The 21,193-nt window shown below is 32.4% G+C and overlaps 1 protein-coding gene across 1 annotated transcript in view; it reads right to left on the reverse strand.

Annotated features, from left to right (window-relative positions):
- Positions 1-2,844: 2,844 nt before the first annotated feature.
- Emc2 (ER membrane protein complex subunit 2) overlaps positions 2,845-21,193 on the reverse strand; it is a 29,723-nt gene continuing 11,374 nt past the window's right edge. Inside the window, exons 5-11 of the mRNA XM_013012551.1 lie at positions 20,939-20,996; positions 15,758-15,843; positions 15,548-15,607; positions 12,442-12,523; positions 10,752-10,862; positions 8,358-8,462; positions 2,845-3,365 (exon numbers count right to left, since the gene is read on the reverse strand). Coding sequence (XP_012868005.1) covers positions 3,279-3,365; positions 8,358-8,462; positions 10,752-10,862; positions 12,442-12,523; positions 15,548-15,607; positions 15,758-15,843; positions 20,939-20,996 — 589 coding nt within the window. The 3' untranslated portion in view covers positions 2,845-3,278. The remainder of the gene's footprint in view (positions 3,366-8,357; positions 8,463-10,751; positions 10,863-12,441; positions 12,524-15,547; positions 15,608-15,757; positions 15,844-20,938; positions 20,997-21,193) is intronic.

Consider the following 21,193-nt stretch of genomic DNA (forward strand, 5'->3'; position numbering starts at 1 on the left):
TTTTAGAATGCTAGTTGCTGAGCTACAATATTGCTTCTTTTGTTATAAGTAACGTTTGCTTTAAGTAACAATATTCTGAAGTGCCCAGGAATTTTGCATGGCTACCTTAATTGTAGCCATGTTATTCGGAAACATACATAGCTAAAGAAACAGGAACTCCAAATATAGTGTCCTAAATGGCCAAGAATATATTTTTCTCATGTAGAAGTAAGTGCAAAAGTTGTCAAATGCTCATGTGGCTTCAAGTGACCCACAATGCCATCAGGGGACCAGATTCTCCCTAATTCTTTATTATTTTTTTTTATAGCAGTGTTATTTTTTTCTCCCTAATTCTTTAGTTCTATCTTTGAAATATAACTTACATTTTCACATTTGTCATTTCATGGTTGTAAAATAGCCACTATACCCCTATGCATCTCACAGGCACTATGACCAGGATAAAGAGGCAAAAAGAAAGGAAGAAAAAGAAAAAGAAAAGTCACCTCACAAAGCTCTGTTCCATTTAAAGGAAAATCCTCTCCCAGCAAGTTTCTGCTCATTCGTCTAAGTCATATTCCATAGTTTATGTTGTTCAACATGATAGCCACAAGACATCTGTAGCTACTTTATCTTTTACAGTTAAAGCTTCACTTTCTCAGTTGTACTCAGAGTCTACAAGCATTTCATGTTCAGGAGACACAGATGAATAGTAGCTGCCACACTGGACAGAACAGGCTGTTAATTTCCTTTCCTGCAAAAAAGTTCACTGAGCATAACAAAGAATGCTAGTTCTACTGCTCAATTCAGATACTTTCTCTGGAGTTGGTATAATGTCCTAATCTCTTTGAGAAAAAAAACCTTTGCCATTATCTGAATAGAAAAGAATGCCATTAATAAGAAATATGTAACAGACACAATATAGGCAAACTGTCAGGTCATTATGAGATTATCAGAATATTTAAGGCAAAGTTTATAAATTTTGACATTGACAATGTACTTGGTAAATAAAAGGTTTTTGTTGTTGTTGTTGGTTGTGAGGCTTGAACTCTGGGCCTGGGAGCTGTCCCTCAACTCAGCTCAAGGCAAGCGCTTTACCACTTGAGCCACAGCACCACTTCCAGTTTTCTAGTGGTTAATTGGAGATGAGAGTATCATGGACTTTGCTGCCCTGGCTGGTTTGAACCACGATCCTCAGATCTCAGCCTCCTGAGTAGCTAGGATTACATGCATGAGCCACTGGTGCCCAGCTTGCACTTAAAACACACACACACACACACACACACACACAAAACTATTTCTAAGTGCCAGTAGCTCATGCTTGTAACCTTTGCTACTCAGGAAGCTGAGGATCATGGTTCAAAGCCAACCTGGGCAGAAAAGTGTGAGACTCTTATCTCCAATTAACCATAAAAAGGTCAGAAGTGGCTCAAGTGATAAAACATTAGCACCCAGATCCTGAATTCAAGCCTTCCAGACAAGCATGCACATGGCACACACATACACACACACACATACACTAAAGTTATTATTTTTTTTTTTGGTCAGTCGTGGGGCTTAAACTCTGGGCTTAGGCGCTGTCCCTCAGCTCTTCAGCTCAAGGCAAGCACTCTACCACTTGAGCCACAGTGCCACTTCTGGTTTTCTGGTGGTTTATTGGAGATAAGAGTCCCACAGACTTTCCTGCCTGGGCTGGCTTTGAACTGCGATCCTCAGATCTCAGCCTCCTGAGTAGCTAGGATTACTGGCGTGAGCCACCAATGCCCGGCTTAAAGTTATTTCTTATATAAACCTGTCAAGTGAAACTAAGGTTGACAATTACAGGAGGCTGTTGATTACTTATACAAGTACAACTGATGCCAATGTGCAAACTGAAGGAGAGGAGATCAGACAGAGAAAAGGCAGGGGATAGCAAACATACATTTGAAATGGTTGATCATGGTGAAAATGTAGTTACTAAGTTCATATGTACCAAGATTTGATCTTAGTGGTAAGAGAAAGATATAATCTTCTTATGGGAAGAATTATCTTCTTATGGGAAGTTATTTAATAAACGATACTAATCATATGGTCATTATTCATGATAGAAAAAATGAAAATAAGATGGTAACATGGAAGACTAAATATGCACAATAATTTTCTAAGCATATAAATTACCTAAAAGGTTAAAGGAAGCTGATATTGGTTAGTTTTCTTCCTGAAAATCTGGGTTATAATTTTTTCCCCCAAAATCCCAAATACAGAAGCCTTTGTAAATTGTTAGTGAAAATAAGGTTAAACTCTACCTGTTCCATTATCTACCTTTACAAGCTGCAAACAATAAATATTTGTCCTCGATGAACAACTGCTATGTAAAAACTTTTGTGTCTAAATAAAATGTTTAAGTTCCAAAGTCTTTCCTGTCCTACTGAAAGATACAAAATATTGGTGATGGAAGGACAAAAGTTGTTTATTGTACAAAGAGAATAAGAAATTGTAATTCCATCTCAGGAGGTAATATGAGAATTGAGGTAATTCTTTCTAAAAGTAGTTTAGGTTTTTACAAAAGAAATGTATTCTTGGTCACTAAAGAATCTCTATTCTCTGTAATCCCTAACTGCCTTTGATGTCATTCACAGTTAAAGGCTCACTAAATATAAGTTTCACAAAGGTTTGATATATATTAATATTAAGGCATTTTATAGGTAAAAATCCCAATGTGAAAAGAAAAAATTTCAGATACTGTTAACTTTAGCAAGTGACATAATACTTCAAGGCAAAACTGATCAGAATAACAGGGCAGATAAATAATTGAAACAGTTCACTAAATTGCAGACCAAAATCCAACCTGACACTACTAACAAAGTCAAAATAATTTTCTTAGACAAGTTAGGATTACTGTGTTTTTTTTTATTATCAGTGGGAAGTTAACTAGAAATTTAATTCAAAAGCAAAATGCAGACTCTGAGTAAAAGCAAAAAAGAAGCTAGAATCTGTATATGCAAGTTTAATAAATCATTACAGTTTATTTAACAAGATTATTTCTACATCATATTGTGATTTAAAAGCAGTTATAATATATATGTGATATGAAGAGATTGATGTACAATCAGTAGGTCTTAAATCTTTTTTCAATGGATTTTCTCCATCTTCCTGCTTAGTAGTAAAAGGCATTTTTAGGTTTATATAAACACATTCTTTACAACCACTTTCTTCACAGAAAATTAGAATATAAATAGCAATGGGCATTTAGTAAATAAGTCACAGGCCAATCAGTTCAATTGTGCAGTTGTAGAATCCAACGTCAAAGAGTTTCTGAAACTTTAAGACTGGGTGATCTGCAATGTTTCCAACATGTCTTCAACTGCCTTAAGAGAGTATTTGGTTTCCTTCTTACTTCGACCTGCAAACTAATTACACATACCAAAAAACAAAGAAAAAAAAAAAACCCAGAGCTCAATTAGGCTTTATTTCAGAGGTTGGTTCAAAAAATATCACAATCTTTCCTTCACATTGCTAATGAAACTTAAGACTATTTTACCACTAGCATTAAATGAAATAGCTTCTTCAACAGATATTTCATTAAGATTTTAATCTTCAGGTAAAGTGTAAATATTTCACTGCATACTTGGTCAGTTTAAGTACTGAGAACTGGCAACATCACAGACTTGATTTAAAAATTATCTTATATTCAGACCCGAAAATATTTATAAAGTATAATTTTAATGAAATATAGTCATGTAGATTTATGGTCCATTTGTATTTTTCTCCATTCTGAATAGATTTTTACAATTTCAAAAAGGCCCAGTATGAAGGAAAGTACTTTTTATTAAACACTTTCAAGTTTCAAGAAACCTCAAAAATTAGGTACAGTGAGTTATTAATTTAACTTTCCAGATTTACTAGTTGACTAAATGTTATCTTTGAGGGACAAAAAGTTGTCAGTTAAGACTTTATGCTACATATTAAAATGATATACCTCTATATTTAAAAAATATACATTACAGTTTTCATGAGCAGTAAAATTTACTTTATAAAACTAAAACAAGATTGGATTTTATAAATAAAAAACAATGCAGAAATTAGTATGTATATTTAAAAGCAAATTCATTAATTTCAATACAGCACACATAATTTGTATTCACTGTTGAATACCCCATGCTGACTTCAAAATGAATTTTCTAACTGAACTGGCCATTTATTATTTATCAATCCAATTTAACACAACAGATTCACCAAATAAGTGTTTTGAGTGTGGAACAAAGTTTATTATATCTACCTATTTTCTCATGGTAAAGTACTGTGCTATGAACAATGCCTAGTATTTTCCAGTTAACATTTTCAAGTGACTGAATGTTTCTTCAAATAGCAATGTTGTTTTAAGCAGTATTCAGTCCTTGATTTATGAGGTGTTTCTTCTCTTTTGTAATTAACTTAATTTGGCAAGCTCCTCATGACCTGTTCAGACAGATTAAGTGATCAAGCACAGGTAACATCATAGAACCCAAAGGCTTCAGGAACTGGTAACCTGCCTCTGACCTTCTGGCTACTGCTTAACATAATTCCACTACTTCCTAAGACATTTGTTTCTTCTTTATTTGATAAGAGTAAGTAAAAGGGAAATGCCAGGAAAAGTAAAAAGCTTACAGAAATCAAGTTCATATTGCTTGTTGTAAGGCATCTCTACTGAAGGGAACAGAAGTGCTGAAACTATAGCCACAATTACAAAATGTGGCCACAGTATTATATTTAAAACTCTTTTTTTTCTAATTTCACTTGGCAAATAAAGGGCATAGGGCATGCTTATCTAATTGATAAATTCACCTTCACAAGGATTTACTAAGAACAGAAAGGCTTTCATTTACCACTGCCTAACAATGTAAACAGGAATGGTTCTAATCAGATATTTTAAGGGCTAATTTTGTAAAAAAAAAAAATGAAAAAAAAATCTTTGATGGCTAGGAGGAAGGTATAGACTATCACATCACACATTAACATTTATGAAAGCTGTTAAAACTTTTGAAAAACTCAAGACCTAATATGTCTTTTAGAATATACCATTTTTCTTGCTTTATACTTAAAATAATCAAAATAGAGAAATTTTTCAAAATTAGCTAATTTTTAAAAATCACCTCAGATAGTGTCAGCACTACTAAAACAACAGCAATTTAGAATAAACCAAGCTGACTTGTGTCAGAACAAATAAAAAGAAAGCTATATAAAATAATCTATCACTTGACATTTTATCTGACATGCAATTATGTTGTCAGTTCTTGAATATATGGCAATTTAACTAAGTTGGAATAATTTTTCTTCAAATCTTGAATTGTCTATTTCCCACAAGAATAACAGAATCACCTCTGTAACCATAAATGGCATATGGATTATAAGGATGGAAGAATTTATCATGTACTTAAGAAGAATTTATCTGAAAAATTAGTAGATTCTCATTAAAGTTTTTCAAGAGCAATATTCAAACTTGTCTGCTTAAACATGTTAAACCAAGTTCTGATTCATTAGTAAGTGGAAACTAAGAAAGGAGAGTGGGTCTTTAAAACTCACTTTTTCGGGGCTGGGAAGATGGCTCAGTGGTAGAGCGCTTGCCTTGCATGCCTGAGGCCCTGGGTTTGATTCCTCAGCACCACATAAGCAAAAAGAAAGCCGGAGTGGCACTGTGGCTCAAGTGGTAGAGTGCTAGCCTTGAGCTGAAGAGCTGAGGGACAGCGCCCAGGCCCAGAGTTCAGGCCCCACGTCCGGACCCAAAAAAAAAAAAAAAAAAACTCACTTTTTCTCATTTATAATTATGAAGGAAAACATCTCAGTAAGTATTTACTATACACTTTAAACTGGATTATATGCCTACACTTAGTTTGAGTTGTGAACTTTTTAATTAAATCTCTGGACATTATATGTTTCTACATCATTCAAAATTCATTGTTTTTTTCCTAACAGTTATATTTGCTTAAATAAAGTTTTTATATTTCTATTTTGGGTCTATAAGAAAAATTACAAAAACAACTTATATCAAATTTGCAATAACTGGGTTACACTGAGCTTAAATTTATAATTACTCAAGTTGTGGAAAATAATACGGGTAACAAAACAATAGAAGGGAATGGAAAAGTAGGGGGATAAATCCCCACAACATTATTTAAAGAAGCCAGACACCAAAGAACACATAATATATGTGCTCTCATTTCAATAAAGTTCTAATTTAGGCAAAAAAAAATTGGAGTAATAAAAATCAAATCAATATTTGCTTGCTGTAGTTGTGGCTTTAAAACTACAACTTTGAGCCTATTCTGTGTGGAATCTAGGCTACCCCAAATTGCAACTTAAGCACAGTCTATCTAATATCTACAAATATTTTGCCATAGAATGTGCTAACAGAACTAACATATACTATCTAATATTAATAATATAATAAAAATAATCTAATATAAATACACAAAGGTGACTATGGTGTGATTAAAGGGGAACTTAATTGTTTTTTAAAATCTTCCTAATTTTCTCTAATTAGGAGTGGGAAAACAAAGAGATAACACCAAAAAAAACCCCACAATGCAACAGAAAGCAAGCCTACAAATGATAACTTTAAAAAAAATTGCCTAGTTTACAGGGAAATTTTCAAAACCATTCAATATGGTTATGGCCCCAATAGTAGTACTACCTAAAAAAGATGAACAGCAATGTGGTGAGTATAGGAAGTAGGAAGTAACAGGAAAAAAAAACCTACTGTTATGTAAGAACACAATATCAAAATTATGAACAAATATTAATCCCTCAAACAAAAATTGATGAATCTACAGGTGGCCTGCAAAACAAGCCTTCACAGGCCCCAATTCAGAGACAAATGTAAAAACTGCATGCAAATTTGAGATTAAAACTAGTCTAACAACATGATTTCTCAGGCCCTACACGACCTCCAGGTCACAGGTTCCACTTAGATTTTAATAAAGCCTCAAATCCTCTCCAAATATCCAGTAAACCTCATCTTTCAAAAACATAAAACTCTCACAACATGAGGAAATAATGCTAGAAAATGAAACAAAACTGAATAGGACAGAAACACTAGAGCAAGAGGAAGAGACCGTCAGACAAGATAGGAAGGAGGGAATAAAAGGGAAAGAAAAATGCATCTGTTACCACAATACTTAACATTTAAAACTTAGTTCAATACTTTGTAATTCAAGACCTTTATAGGGTAGAACAGAGGACTAGAGTCAGACAAATCTGAGTCACATTTAACTGTGACAAAGACTATATAGGCAGGTCATGACTGAGTTTCCTGTAACAAAAACAAAAAGAAAAGTCAAACTAGAAAAGTATCCCTACCTTAATGCTAACTCTTGCCACTCTACAAACAGTCCAGTCATGCCACTGCATTTAGTGCAGAAAACAAGAAAAAAAAGACTAATAAAATTCATTAAGAACCACTGAGAAAGAAAGTATAAAAGACAAAAAGAAAGAGAAAAAAAGAAAAAGTTGTGGAGCAAGTAGAAGGCAGGAAAAGGAAATCCAATACACTTATAATTGGAATCCTGAAAAGAAAAAACTTACACAGGAAAAAAAAATACTTACAATTGAGATTCTAAAAGTATCTTTTCTCAAGTAACAGCACTGAATCCAAATGCTAAATAAATGTACTGTGTCTTTGGGAAAACTAACCAAATATAAAACAAGATATCATAAGATCTATAGGACTAAAGGAAAACCTTCAAGAAGATAAGGTGGCGGGGAGGGGCATAGGAAGGGTGGGACAAAGGGTGAACAAATGCAGTAGGGTTACTCACTAGATATTATGTTGAAAGTGAACTATACAACTTGTGGGTTGGAGGGGGTGGGTGAGAGCAAGGAAAGGGGTAACATTGATAAAAAAAAAATGAACTCACTAACTGACTTATGTAACTGTAACCCCTCTGTACATCACCTTTATAATAACAATTAGTATACACACACATATATTAAAAAAGAAAAAACAAAAATACCAGAGAAATTAACTTAATGATACTTTGTATCATTGGCTACATTTAATTTTCAGAAAATACAACATTTAAACTAGATGCAATACTCAAATGATTGAATGCTTTCCCCTTAAGTTTGGGTGATCCTAAATTTAATCCTCAGTACTGCAAAACAAAACAAAAATTCAATAACTAAAGAGAAAATACACTATTTAAACTCAGCGGTGTCTTTAAAGAAACATTTCAAACTTAGTGTAATACTGTATAATTCAATACTTTTATAGGATACAATAGAGGACTAGAGTCAGAAAAATCTGAATCACTTTTAACTGTCACAAAGACTATAGAGACAGGTCATGTAGCAACATAATTACTAAAATAGTAATAACAAAATTGTAATAAAAGTAGTAGCAAAAAAAGAAAATTTCCAATACAAACCTGATATGCTCTGTTTATCTGACTAGCAGCCCAACTAGCATATTTCATGTTGTCCTTTTTCATTTTTGCACTTGCTTTTGGATTTGAAGCAATATGACTTGCAGACTAAAAACAGAAAAAAGAGTCAGAAAAAAAGTTCCTTTTTTTCCAGTCAAGACAACATATAAGGGTCACAACTGCAATGAGGAGATAAAACACAAAATTTGAAAATACTGTACAACAATTTTTAAAGTAAAAATAAACCTGAATGAAATCAGTGTTTAAAATTATGTTTTAAAATATGGCATACTGCAAAGTAATAAGAAAAACAAAAGGCATTTTAATATGCAATGTTATTTAATTATGCATTTATCACAGGTACTAAAGGTAAGATTCCCAAACAGTTAAAGAAGTACAAAAACACTTCATAAGCCAAAAGAACATTTTTATTATTAGGATAGTATTAGCTACTTCCTTTTTCTGAATCATATATTCTGTCTAAAATCAGAATTCCTGAATTTAACAGACAGAACTTCAAAAATAATTTAGCCCACCTTTATACACTACAAAAAAAAAAAGTCCAACAGACGTAATCAGACTTGAGTCTGAAATAAGAGATAATTATCTCTAATCCTTTTCTCTTTTCATTATATCAAATCTTTCAAATTGTGTTCTACAGAACTCATTAATGATTACCATTTGATCCACCATCTCCTTTTTAAAAATGCTTGTGAGGGATTCTTATTAATATGACTGACATCCATGAAACGAACTATAAAACTAAAAATCACAGGTAAATTTAAAATATAGGGTTATATTTCTGCAGAGAGTAAAGTTTAAATTGTGTCTTATTCCTGGACATACCTTATGCTTAAAAACAATCTGTCCATGTGATTAAAAAAGGTTTAGCCTGTGTTTCCATCTATGACTTGGGTTTTTTTCTTAAATATGTTTCCCCTGTCACTGAAGTACCTATAAGCCAGTACTGAATTTTTATACATCAAAACATTTCGTATTACCTTTTTGATATGAATTTCAGTAAATCTAGTGGTAACAAACAGATTTGGGATCAAATGCATGGATTGAAATTCCAGTTCAATCTCTCAGGAGCTAGGTCCAACATTGTGTAAATTAATTAATTCTCTCAGTTTTACCATTTGTGAAATGGTATGAGTGACTACCACTGGAATAGTTGATGTGAGGATTTAGTGATTTAAAAATAAGTGACCTGAGTATTGTTATGCATACTTGTAATCCCATCAAGGTCCAGCCTAGGCAAAATCTCACACATTTTGTGAAAAGCAAACTAAAAGAGCAAGAGGATTTGCAACATGGTTTAAGTGGAAAACTGCTTGCTTCACATGGGTGAAGCCCTAAATTCAATCCTCACTACCATCAAGACTGGTACAACAAAAGAGAGTAGAGGGCTGGGATGTAGCTCAGTGGCAAAGAGCTCGCCTAGCAAGTGCAATGTCCTGGTTTCAATCCTCAGTACCAAAAAAGACAAAACAAAAAAATACAGTTAAAAAAATGGCCAAGTAGAATAGAAAAAATTAGGAAGTAGAATGAAAAACAATGCCTGTCACAAAAGGTGCTTTGTATATCCTATTACTGGTAATGTTATTGATCTATTTAGCAAAGAGATGCTGCTAACTACAGTATCCATCCAAGTCACTGCAATTAATTCTGTTAGAATCCAGGAAAATTTCCTTGAAAGTCCTTTGAAACATTGTCTAACTATATTTCCTTTCTAAAATTATTTATGTTTTTCTCAATCCCTTTTCTTTTCAAATTAATTCTTTTTATTATACTCAAACAAGAAAAAAAATCATGAAGTCCATAAAAGGACTAGAATAAACAAAATTTCAAAAACTATAAGCTATTAAAAATTTTTTTTTACTGCAAAGGTTCTATTTTAAAGCCCAATTAATTCTTCTACTTCCAGTAGTGCTTGCTAAATTGACTCTTCTGAAATTTCATTTGGCAAAACTCTAACTACATACTTCCACAATTCCCTGTATTTCTACACCATAAAAAAGATTTTAATTTGATATACTTGAGATTTTATGTCTAGTGTCTTTTATTGGCATTGTTTAATATAATTAGGTAAGAAATACAAGAGTATTGGGTAATACATTATGAAAACAATTGAAAAGTACTATGTTCAATGCTATTGAATTTCATGATCCTGATACACTAATAAAAGGTATTTTACAATGAAGTGGTAAGCAGCTAGAATATATTAATATTCAACTATAATTCTGTCTTATAATTTATTGTTCATAATTAACTAGAGGAAAAAAATGCTAATCAATAAAATATAACAACAAGCAAAGAATGATTGGTGGGAGTGTTAATATGGATTTTAAGTGACAAGTTCTGCAAAAGTAACATTAAACATACACTTCAACTTACCATGTAAAGCCCAAACAATGCTCTCATATTTCTGTTGTTCAATTTCAATGCCTGTGCAAAATACTTTCTTGAAAGTTCAAGATTTTCAAGTCCACCCTGGGTATATTTGACCTGTTAAAAGTTGCAGAGCACTGAAACCTGTTTATTTTACTACTTTGAAATATAGCATGTTTCATCGTACCATAGACATTAAGTAATCGAAACAGATACTCTGCAAACAAATGCAAGATGGTAAAAGAATTCACTTTAGGATTTTTCAAGTTAATCTAAAATTTACAGCATAACTTCTCCCAATAAGCTATTTTGTTCTATAAACATTAAAAACTGAGTAGTTTCTAAAACAAAAACGTTGCCACAATAAAAAAGCTCAATACAATCTCTATTTCAACTGCCTTGAATGTGCCTCAAAACATTCTATTTTTTATCACCATATGATAAGCCTAAACTTAAGATACTGAATTATCCTTTTATATTCTATAATAATTAAATCCTTCTAACCTTACAGCATTAAATAGTGAACAAAGTAAATAAATATTTCTACATCCTAAAATACTGGTCTTAATATGAATATACTAGGATACAGATTTTTAGAACCATAATCATTATAAATGCTTCAGAAGCAATTAAAGAGTGACAACTGTAAAATTATTAGGAAAGAATATAGTATTCAAATACTGCACAGAAGTCCAGAAACACCACTTTTAAATAGAATTTAAATGAAAAGTTAAATTGCAATATTACACATTTTGTTATTTTTTTAAAAAAAATTACTGTAAAGGTGATGTACAGATGGGTTAGTTACCTAAGGCAAATGAGTACATTTCTTTTTGAAGTGTTACCTCCTCCCTCATTTTCTCCCACTTTTTTCCCTTAACTCCCTTCCCTAACAAGTTGTAAAGTTCACTTCCAACATAGTGTCTAGTGAGTATCACTGTTGCATTGGTACACCCTTTGTCCCACTGCTTCTGTGATTCCCCTTCCCTTCCCCAAATCAGGTAAACTTACACTCAAAACAAAAGGTACAGAAATCAAAAATAGGGAATAAACCAGAGGAAAAAATAAGAAAAAAAAAAACTACAAATAGTACAATTAACAACAACAACAAAAAACTCTTCTATTTCCATTGCAAATGGCTCAAAAACTTCTATGTAAGACCAGATACTCTGAAAATGTTACAAGAAGGGATAGGGGAAGCACTAGGGCTTCCAGAGACAGGTTGAAACTTCCTAAGTAAAGATCCAGATACACAATAGAAAGAAAGTCTGGAGAAATGGGATTGCATTAAACAAAAGAGTTTCTGCATGGCAAAGGACATAGTTAGCAGGATAAATAGGAAGCCCACAGACTGAGAGAAGATCTTTACTAGATATATATCACACAAGGGCCTCATATCTAAAATATATTTAGTGCTCAAAAAATTAAACCCCCAAAACCAAATCCTCAAAGAAACAACAATCTCATAAATAAGTGGGCTAAAGACGTAAAGACAGACTTCTCCGAAGAAGAAACAAGAGTGACCAATAAAAACATAAAAATTTTGGCCAAAAATTTTATTCTTATAATTCAATATTCAACGGATATTATAAATATTTATATAATTGCCTAATATTAAGAAAATATTAATACCATGCAATATCCAATAGCAAAACAAATAAAATCACATACAGTTGCTGTTTCTGAAAATACTTACTTCAGCATACTGCTGACAGTATAAGTGGTTGTGTGGATTAGTCATCATAAGCTCTTCTAAACAAAAGGCTGCTTTTGCATAGCTAAAAAATATCAACAGGAGAAAACTTAAGCAACCAGTCTTAAGTATTTTACCTTAACTAATATAACTAGTTTTATCTTAGGCAGGTATAAAAATAATTTTAGCAATGTTAGATATGTATTCCTAAAACAATTCAAGTAGTTTCATTAGTAATTTTCTTGAACTCAAAAATACCAATGACATTACAATTTTCAATGAAATAAATATACACTTAAAATCTAAATCAGTCTATGAATTATAGAACAGACTGGGTCATTATTGACATCTAAATATTAGTAGTAACATAGGCTTTAAGTTGGATCAATATATAAAGAAACGGCTGTTAAGTCCGTAAGTATTTAATATATAATAGGAAATAAATATTTTACTAAGTACTGTCTAATCTTATATGTGTATGTATATATTTATATATGAATATGTAATATATAAACATCCATATATAATATATATGTATAGATTTAAACATGACATATTCTACTCTACTACAAAGACCTTTCATTACTTAAGTTTACTTCTAAACCAATGAATCAAGTTAGTTTTGATATGGCCTTTACTACTATTAAACTATGAGGTAGTAAAACTAAAATCTTGCTGAAAACCTATGGGATAAACTGCAGAAAATGCCCTGAAGAAACAGCTTTAGGCCATATGACTGCATTTCACCTAAATGTACTTTATATGTTAAAAGCTTTGTGAATATCCTCACTATAGGAAATCCTAAAGAATATAGGTGTTCAGATTTATTCTGAGGTGATGACACTACAAAACAGATAAAGGCAACCTATAACCTATAGTTAATTGTAGTATTTATCATCCATATATTTAGGGTATACACTCCTACATTAACACCTAGTATATTTATTTTAAGAAGTATTTTATTCAGTTCCATACATGCTTATTAACTATAATAGCTAGCTTTTATTAAGTGTTACATGCTATACCAAATGTATTATATATATACTTATTTTATCCTACAAAATACTAAAAAATAGAAAATCATCTTCACTAATCTATACCTGAGAACAATGAGGCACAGAAGTATAAACAGAATCCCAGGCTCTGCAACTCCAGAGAGCTATATAAACACTACAGACACTACTTGGATGCATACTACCCCCAATGAAAACCAGTTATCATTTTAATGGAATTTTAAGTGATGATAGAAAAAAAAATGAGGCATAAGCATTAAACCCAAAGGTCTTGAAGAAGCAATTTCACCTTTCAGACTACCCATAATTATAGCATGTTTTAGATCTATAAAGGATATTACAAATAGATTCTCATCCTAGATCTGCAGCTCTTTTACACATTTTTATATGGAAAACTTAGCAGTGATTCTTGAAACATGAGAGAAATTTAGTGAGTGACTGAGAGGATGATTGAATACCTAGAATGAAAGTATTATAACTATAAATATAACTCCTACATATCTAATACCTAACTTTCTAAAGGAAAGGCAAAAAGTTGTTTCTATTTACAATGTCTCAATCAAGAGAGTTTCTTTTACATGTCCCTTTAACTAAGCTGGTACCAAAAGTTCATAGTAAGGCAAAGAATAGGTGTTCACATGATGTAAATGGGTTGAAAACTATGCATTACCTTGGTTGCTGGAATTATAAGTAAAGTTTGTCTTGGACTGTATACCTTTCTGAGTTTTCCAAATTTTCTGCAATGGGTATTTTTTAAGTACAAAACAAACATGTCTGATGATCTGAAATATTTTTATTTACTCAGTTATCTACTTTTTGTTTTGCTGAGTCAAGGTCTATCTATTGTAACCAGGCTAGTCTTAAACTCTTAGCTCTCTTACCTCAACCTTCTGAGCGCTAATATTATAGGCCTGAACCACCACACTCAGCATGAAATGTTTTTAAATGCTTTTAGTCAAAAACAAACTTCAAATGACTGTTGTTTTAGAAAAAAACTAAAATCATCAATATACTTTTTACTGAACTCTGAAAATTCAGTTTCATAACATTTAAATGTAAGTATTATATACTATCTCATACATGAAAGAATGAGAACGTTCACCTACATGTACATATAAACATATATGTAAGCATGTGTGTGCATTCTAAATAGAATTAGGTAAACAGTTTCCTAAGTATAAACAAAGTTTTATGTAGTAGAAAAATGAAGAATGGTTCCTGGAATATAGTAGCTCTCGCTTTACTTCAGTCTTTTATTTGAAATTATATATATAAATCTGGGCCAAGGCAACAGACAAATGTCTTCATTCTATTTTATTTCCTGTATCAGTTGTATGTAGTATGAGAATTATTAAGTATTCATGCATAATACGAAATGTGTGTGAGAATCTGATTCTATTCTCTCAGAAAGAAGGGAAGAACTAGTGTGATATCCTTCAGATTTAGAATTAAGGGAAGAAAAAGAATCTATGCTTCTAAATAGAGGTTAGCCTTAATGCCGTGATATTAGAAAACCTGCGCTAAGACTTGGCACTAATCCTCTCACACTGGGATTTCCTCCTGTCACCACATCAATAACAAAGCTAACAAAAACATTAAATATCCAATAAGCAAGTTCCTATAGCATTCAACATTCTTGATTATTCTTAGTTTTTAACCCAGGCAACACAATGCTTCTACTTTGGGAGAGTTGTTTCTCTTAGTATTAAGGCTTTAATAAAATGCATACAATTGACAGAATCTTTGAACAGCAGGGAGTATAAGACTCTTTGTATTTGGACTCTAAAAATTCACTAATTTTAGTTCAACAAACAATAACAGCTGAGCAAATGAAGCTCTTGCTATCTACATTTCAAAGGAAAACTTATTTTCCAAATTAACCAAAGAACATAAATGATCTACTTAATAATTATTCACATATTATGATCTGTAAATTATTGGTTTTTTCATTCAATTATTCATTTATTTTATCTCTCATTTAAAATACAAATACAAGTGATTCACACCTCTCACTATTCCTTTAGAAATCACTGTCTTGTGAACTTATAGTAATGAAAACTCATTCAATAAAGTTGTATGTGTGCTTAACAACTTACTCATGTTCATTGATATAAAGTTCTGCAAGTTCATGCCAGGCTTCTTGGTCTCCAACAAATCTAGTAGAGGAAAGTAGGAAGGAGTAAGTGTGTAGATATTCTGTAAATGAACAGCATGGAGGCAAACAGGAAAATCAAATGCAAATTCCATTTTAATTAAAAAAGATTTATCAGAATAACAAAACACAATCCTCTTGTAAAAACACTCACTGTTCCAGATACTCATTCAGTTCCCGAATGGCCTCCACATTTTTCCCCTGGGCTTTTCGAATGGCAATCTTCCGCTTTCTTGCAGCCTGTGGGTTTGACATTAATAAAGGATTAGGCCCTCATGATTTGCTGAGTTTTTGTAAAGAAGGTGAATTGACTGTGCAAATTATTATCTCAATGCCAGTGAAATTCCATTGTAGAACTACTGCTTAGTGAGAGTTTATAAACATACCCCATGACATCTCACTAGGGAATTCAAACATTCCTTTAACAATCACATATGCCTTATTTTTGATGCATAAAATGTACGCATCATTTCATCCAAATAAATAACCATCCAGATTCTGATAATTAAAAACCAGCAGGAAATCCTAATCTTTATCCAAACCAAAGTCCTTTACTCTGTCTCATTCATAAGATCTATATCTTGAGAAGTAGAATGATAGTAAAGATTAGGGAAAAAGAAATCTCACCATGGGCACATGAATATCACTAGATATTCACATTAGAAATGTGAGTTCTGACAACTTTTTCAGAATTTAAGAGAAAACTCTACAATCTTACAAAATAATAGATACTAAAGTAAATTATTTTATAGCAAAATACTTAAAACGGGCATTTTCAAGTCTTACACATAATAAATACAGAAATCAACCATGAATTTATGCACTTATCAAATATGTGTCAGCTATCTATTCTTTGCAGACTCTGTGATGGAAAAAAGAAAATAATTCTCCAGGGGAGCTTAAGTAAAAGACATAATGTAGAATGGGCAGCAATGGAATTTAAAAGTATCATAATAACAAGGATATATAACACATGCTGTGTCCCAGTGGAAGAAGTGAAAGGAAGAAAAATGAAAAAAAGGTCGCAGATATGATACTCATACTGAAAAGGTATGAAGAAGAAAAATAGTTAAAAAAAAAAAAGTAAAACAGGAAGTTATGGAGTTATGTGTGGAATATTGTATAGTAGTAGAAAAAGAAGCACAGGAAAAAGAAACATTGTTTAATCAAACTAGTAAGTTCTAGACTCAGGTTGGAGGTACAGAAAAACTGTACAGATTTGTACAAATTTGATCACTTTAATTTGTTTAATTCAAATGAGAGGATAAAAATATTTTGATAATAAAATGTTTTATATGTGTCTTAGTTATATACATATATATATATATGTATACATATATATATTATTTAGCTTATGCCAAAGGACCAATACAAAACCTGTTGCACAGTATACACTCAAATATTTTGGGAATGTTTTCTTTATGTAATATAGGCCTCAAGAATTTAGAATTTAAGCAAAAGTAATAGCTCAGAAAGTTAATACAAATACTAAAACAATTAGGAAGACTATTAGACTTAAAATGGAAATCTTGTCTTAGTTGTTAAAAAAATTCAAAATATGCCAGATGTTGGTGGCTCATACCTGTAAGTCTAGCTATTCAGAAGGTTATAATCTAAGGATCATGGTTCAAAACTAGACTGGGCAGGAAAGTTCGTGAAACACTTATCTCCACTTAACCACTGAAAAGCTGGAAGTGGAGTAGTGGCTCAAGTAGAAGAAGAAAAAAGGAAAAAAGCAGCTCAGGGTCAGTACCTCAGTCCCTAAGGTTAAGACACAAGACTGCCACACAAAATTGTTTTTTTTTTATATCAAAAAATAAATAATCAAGAAACATTTCTTTGAGGAGACAAAAATGTTTGATTCCATCAATCCAGCATCATTTCAAACACAATTTAATTTGAAACACATTTTTTGAGGGGTGGCATTGGGATGGAACTCAAAAGCCTTAAGCTTGCTAGGCAAATGTTTGATGAACTGAGTCATACCCCCAGCTTGAAACACAATTTAATTTGTTCTTTTCATTTTTCATGACACTGTTTCTTCCACAGTTGGTTGGGTAAAACAAGAGTCATACTTTGAAAACACAGATGGAATCAACTGTTAGTTATCAGACTTCTTAATCTATTAAAACCTTGATATTCCTTCCACCTCCAAGTGTCACTGTAAAGCAACACCACTAGAACATATAATGGGATTATATAAATGGTATCTACCTTTAAAGAAAAAAAAAACCTTTGATCTATGTTTAATATTTATTGTTGCCACATAGTTCTAACCATACACTGGTATAGTCTGGCTATATTATTATTTTGTTCCAATCCTTCTAGGTTTTACAACAACCAAGACAAAATATAGATTCAAATGCCACAAATCAAAAAATAAATACGAACAGCAACTAACAAATACGAAGTTATAATAAAAGTTGTTATATGTAATATAATATATGGTTTCATAAAGGATGTATTGAAAGTATCTAATTATGTTTAGCTTTCTCAGTTATTTAACCAGAAAATCATTCCTCTATAGTGGAACCCACACTAATATTTTTAGGTCAGTAGTCACCTGCACAAGCTGGAGGCCTGTATCCACAGACTGTGGGTACTTTGCTTCTGTAATGCACAACTCTAGAATGTTGCAAGGATGTATCTTTTAAAAATTACTTTCAAGCCGGGCAGCAGTGGTTCACACCTGTAATCCTAGCTACTCAGGAGGCTGAGATCTGAGGATTGTGGTTCAAAGTCTGCCTGGGCAGGAAAGTCCGTGAGACTCTTATCTCCAATTAAACACCAGAAAACCAGAATGGAGCTGTGGCACAAGTGGTAAAGTGCTAGCATTGAGCTAAAGAACTCAAGAACAGCACCCAGCCCTAGAGTTGAGGTCCCAAGACCAAAAACAAAAAAAGAGGGGTTGGGGGATTAGCCCAGTGGAAGGGTGCTTGCACGGTGCGCACAAGGTTCTGGATTGGGTCCTTAGCCGTGGAAAACAAAAACAAAAACAAAACCAATTCTCCTATAAATAATGGAAAATAAAGGTAAAAGTAACTGTAATGCATAAATTTTAATAATGGAAAATAAAGGTAAAACTAACTACAATGCATCAATCTAAATGTTTACCCAGGGAGAACTTAAAGACTATTTCAATGCGCTGCAGTTAATTCAAAAGGAAGGAGGCGATGAAATAACAATGTGTCAAAAACACATTGTTAAGTAATGCATACTACTCTTGAATTTCCAACTATTCTCCCTGTAAAAGGGGAAACTTTTCATGAAACGATCGTCAAAATACATACTTGTATGTACATAAAAACAAAAATCTCTGAAAAAACACAAAAAAATTAATTTACAGTGTTTGCCCATGGGAAGGAAAACTTGGGCCCCCAAAAAAGTACAAGAACTGTACTAATTTTTAACATATTTTATATTATCATTTTTAGCAAAAGTATGCACGTCCTGAATGCCCATTTCATGAAATCTTAAACAAACAAAACTTACACAAAACAAAATGGGGGAATGGTATATCCCACTTCACTATCTTCTCCAAAGAAGAAACTGAAAACTTATGTTCTTTTTTTTTTTTTTTTTGGGTCCGGTCGTGGGGCCTGAACTCTGGGCCTGGGCGCTGTCCCTCAGCTCTTCAGCTCAAGGCTAGCACTCTACCACTTGAGCCATAGCTCCACTTCCGGCTTTTTTTCTTTTTTTTTTTGCTTATGTGGTACTGGGGAATTGAACCCAGGGCCTCATGCATGCAAGGCAAGCACTCTGCCACTCAGCCACCTTCCCAGCCCTGAAAACTTATGTTCTAATCAATGTACTCTTCCTATACTTTAAAAATGATAAGACTTACTTAGTGTTATTCATTTGAAATTTAATGTTTTTCCCCAACTCACTATCTTTGTTTTTTCTTAAGCCACACTCATTCTTCAAGTCCTATGCAGCAAGTCATCAAGAATCAGAATTTAGGACAACAGAGAGAATTGAGGTTTTAAGCCAGACCAGGCAGAAAAGTCCAAGAGACTCTTTTCTCCAATTAGCCACCAAAAAGTTGAAAGAGGAGCTGAGCTCAAGTGAACACTAGCCTTGAGCAAAATAGTTCAGGGACAGCATCCATATCCTGAGTTCAAACACCAAGACATTCACACACACATTCTCTCTCTCTGTCTCTCTCTCTCTGTCTCTCTCTCTCTCTGTCTGTCTCTCTGTCTCTGTCTCTCTCTCTCTCTCACACACACATACACAATTTAAAAAACAACAACTCTAAAGCAACAAAACCAAACCAAACCAAACCGGAGGAAAAAGGAAGCTGAAATGTAGTGTGTCTGTCTAATGAGCATCAGAATCTCAGTTCAAACCCCAGAAACACAAATGTATTTCAAAGACCACAATAAAATTATTACATTACACTGCAACTATAAAAGCAAAGCCAAGATGTTTAATTCACTTTCTCCTCCTAGAATCAAGAATATTGAAAACAACTGTTTTTCAAATAATAATGCATGCTAGTTTGAAGGCTAGTCTCTTAAAGCATGAATGAATAACCTAATTTCTATCTTGCAGATGTAGAAAAAGAGGAACAATACAAATACAATCATGTAATCACTTTTAAACAATGCAGATAATCAAATAATGACAAAAATGTGACTCACAACTATGGGTAAGAATGAGGCACAACTTTCTTGGTATTGAGAAGCCCTTAAAGTTGCCTTGAAAAAAAGAAAAAGTGATGTCTTCTGCACAGTAACTTCAAGGTTTAACAGTAAAGTCAAATCTTCCAATAGGTTCATTAATCCTGAATCTTATATGGCCTTGTTTCTCCATCAAGAGCTAGAACATTGTTTTCAAAGGATATAGGAATGGAACTTATATAGTGGTGAGATAGAAACATTTTGGTGGCTCCTGAGAGTATTGAGTTACCACTTCAAGAAAAAAAGGACTGAGAGACAATTAGATAATGTTTGATGAAAAAATAATGTATCCGGAAAAACTGAATTAACCACCTGCTCAAAAATGTTTACCTAAGCACTAAAGGATTTAATTACTTCATTTTTTATTAAAACAACTAAAAAATAACTACGTAAACGTTAGTATTTATTTATAAAATGTTATAAAAACAGAACTTTGCTAGGCTTATACATAAGAATACATCTGATTCTCCCTCAAATTTCAACAAATTTATTTTCTAATAAGACATCTTCTAGAAGTCAAATCTCGGTGAAAAATATCAAATTTATTTAATGAAACTTGGTCCATATGTAGTTATATATGATTTTGCTCTGTGAATTAATTGTAGCTTTTAAGTTAAACATTAGATCATCTTCAGGCACATTTGCAAACTTACAGTGTTAGTTGGATCTTCTTGTAAAATTCGATCATATAGCTGTATAGCATCATCATATCTATTTAAAAAAATAGAAACTTTAAGATTACCTCAAAAATGTACCAATAAATAATAAATTCAAAGAAAAATTATACTGGCAAGAATTTAAGTGCATTCATAATTACTATAGATGTCTTCACACCTTCATTTAACAGTAAAAATCTAATATTTTAAAGAAAAACATCACATATAAAATACATTATAAAAAACCTACTT

This window comes from Dipodomys ordii, unplaced genomic scaffold (assembly GCF_000151885.1).
Source record: "Dipodomys ordii isolate 6190 unplaced genomic scaffold, Dord_2.0 Scaffold17, whole genome shotgun sequence".
NCBI lineage: Eukaryota > Metazoa > Chordata > Mammalia > Rodentia > Heteromyidae > Dipodomys > Dipodomys ordii.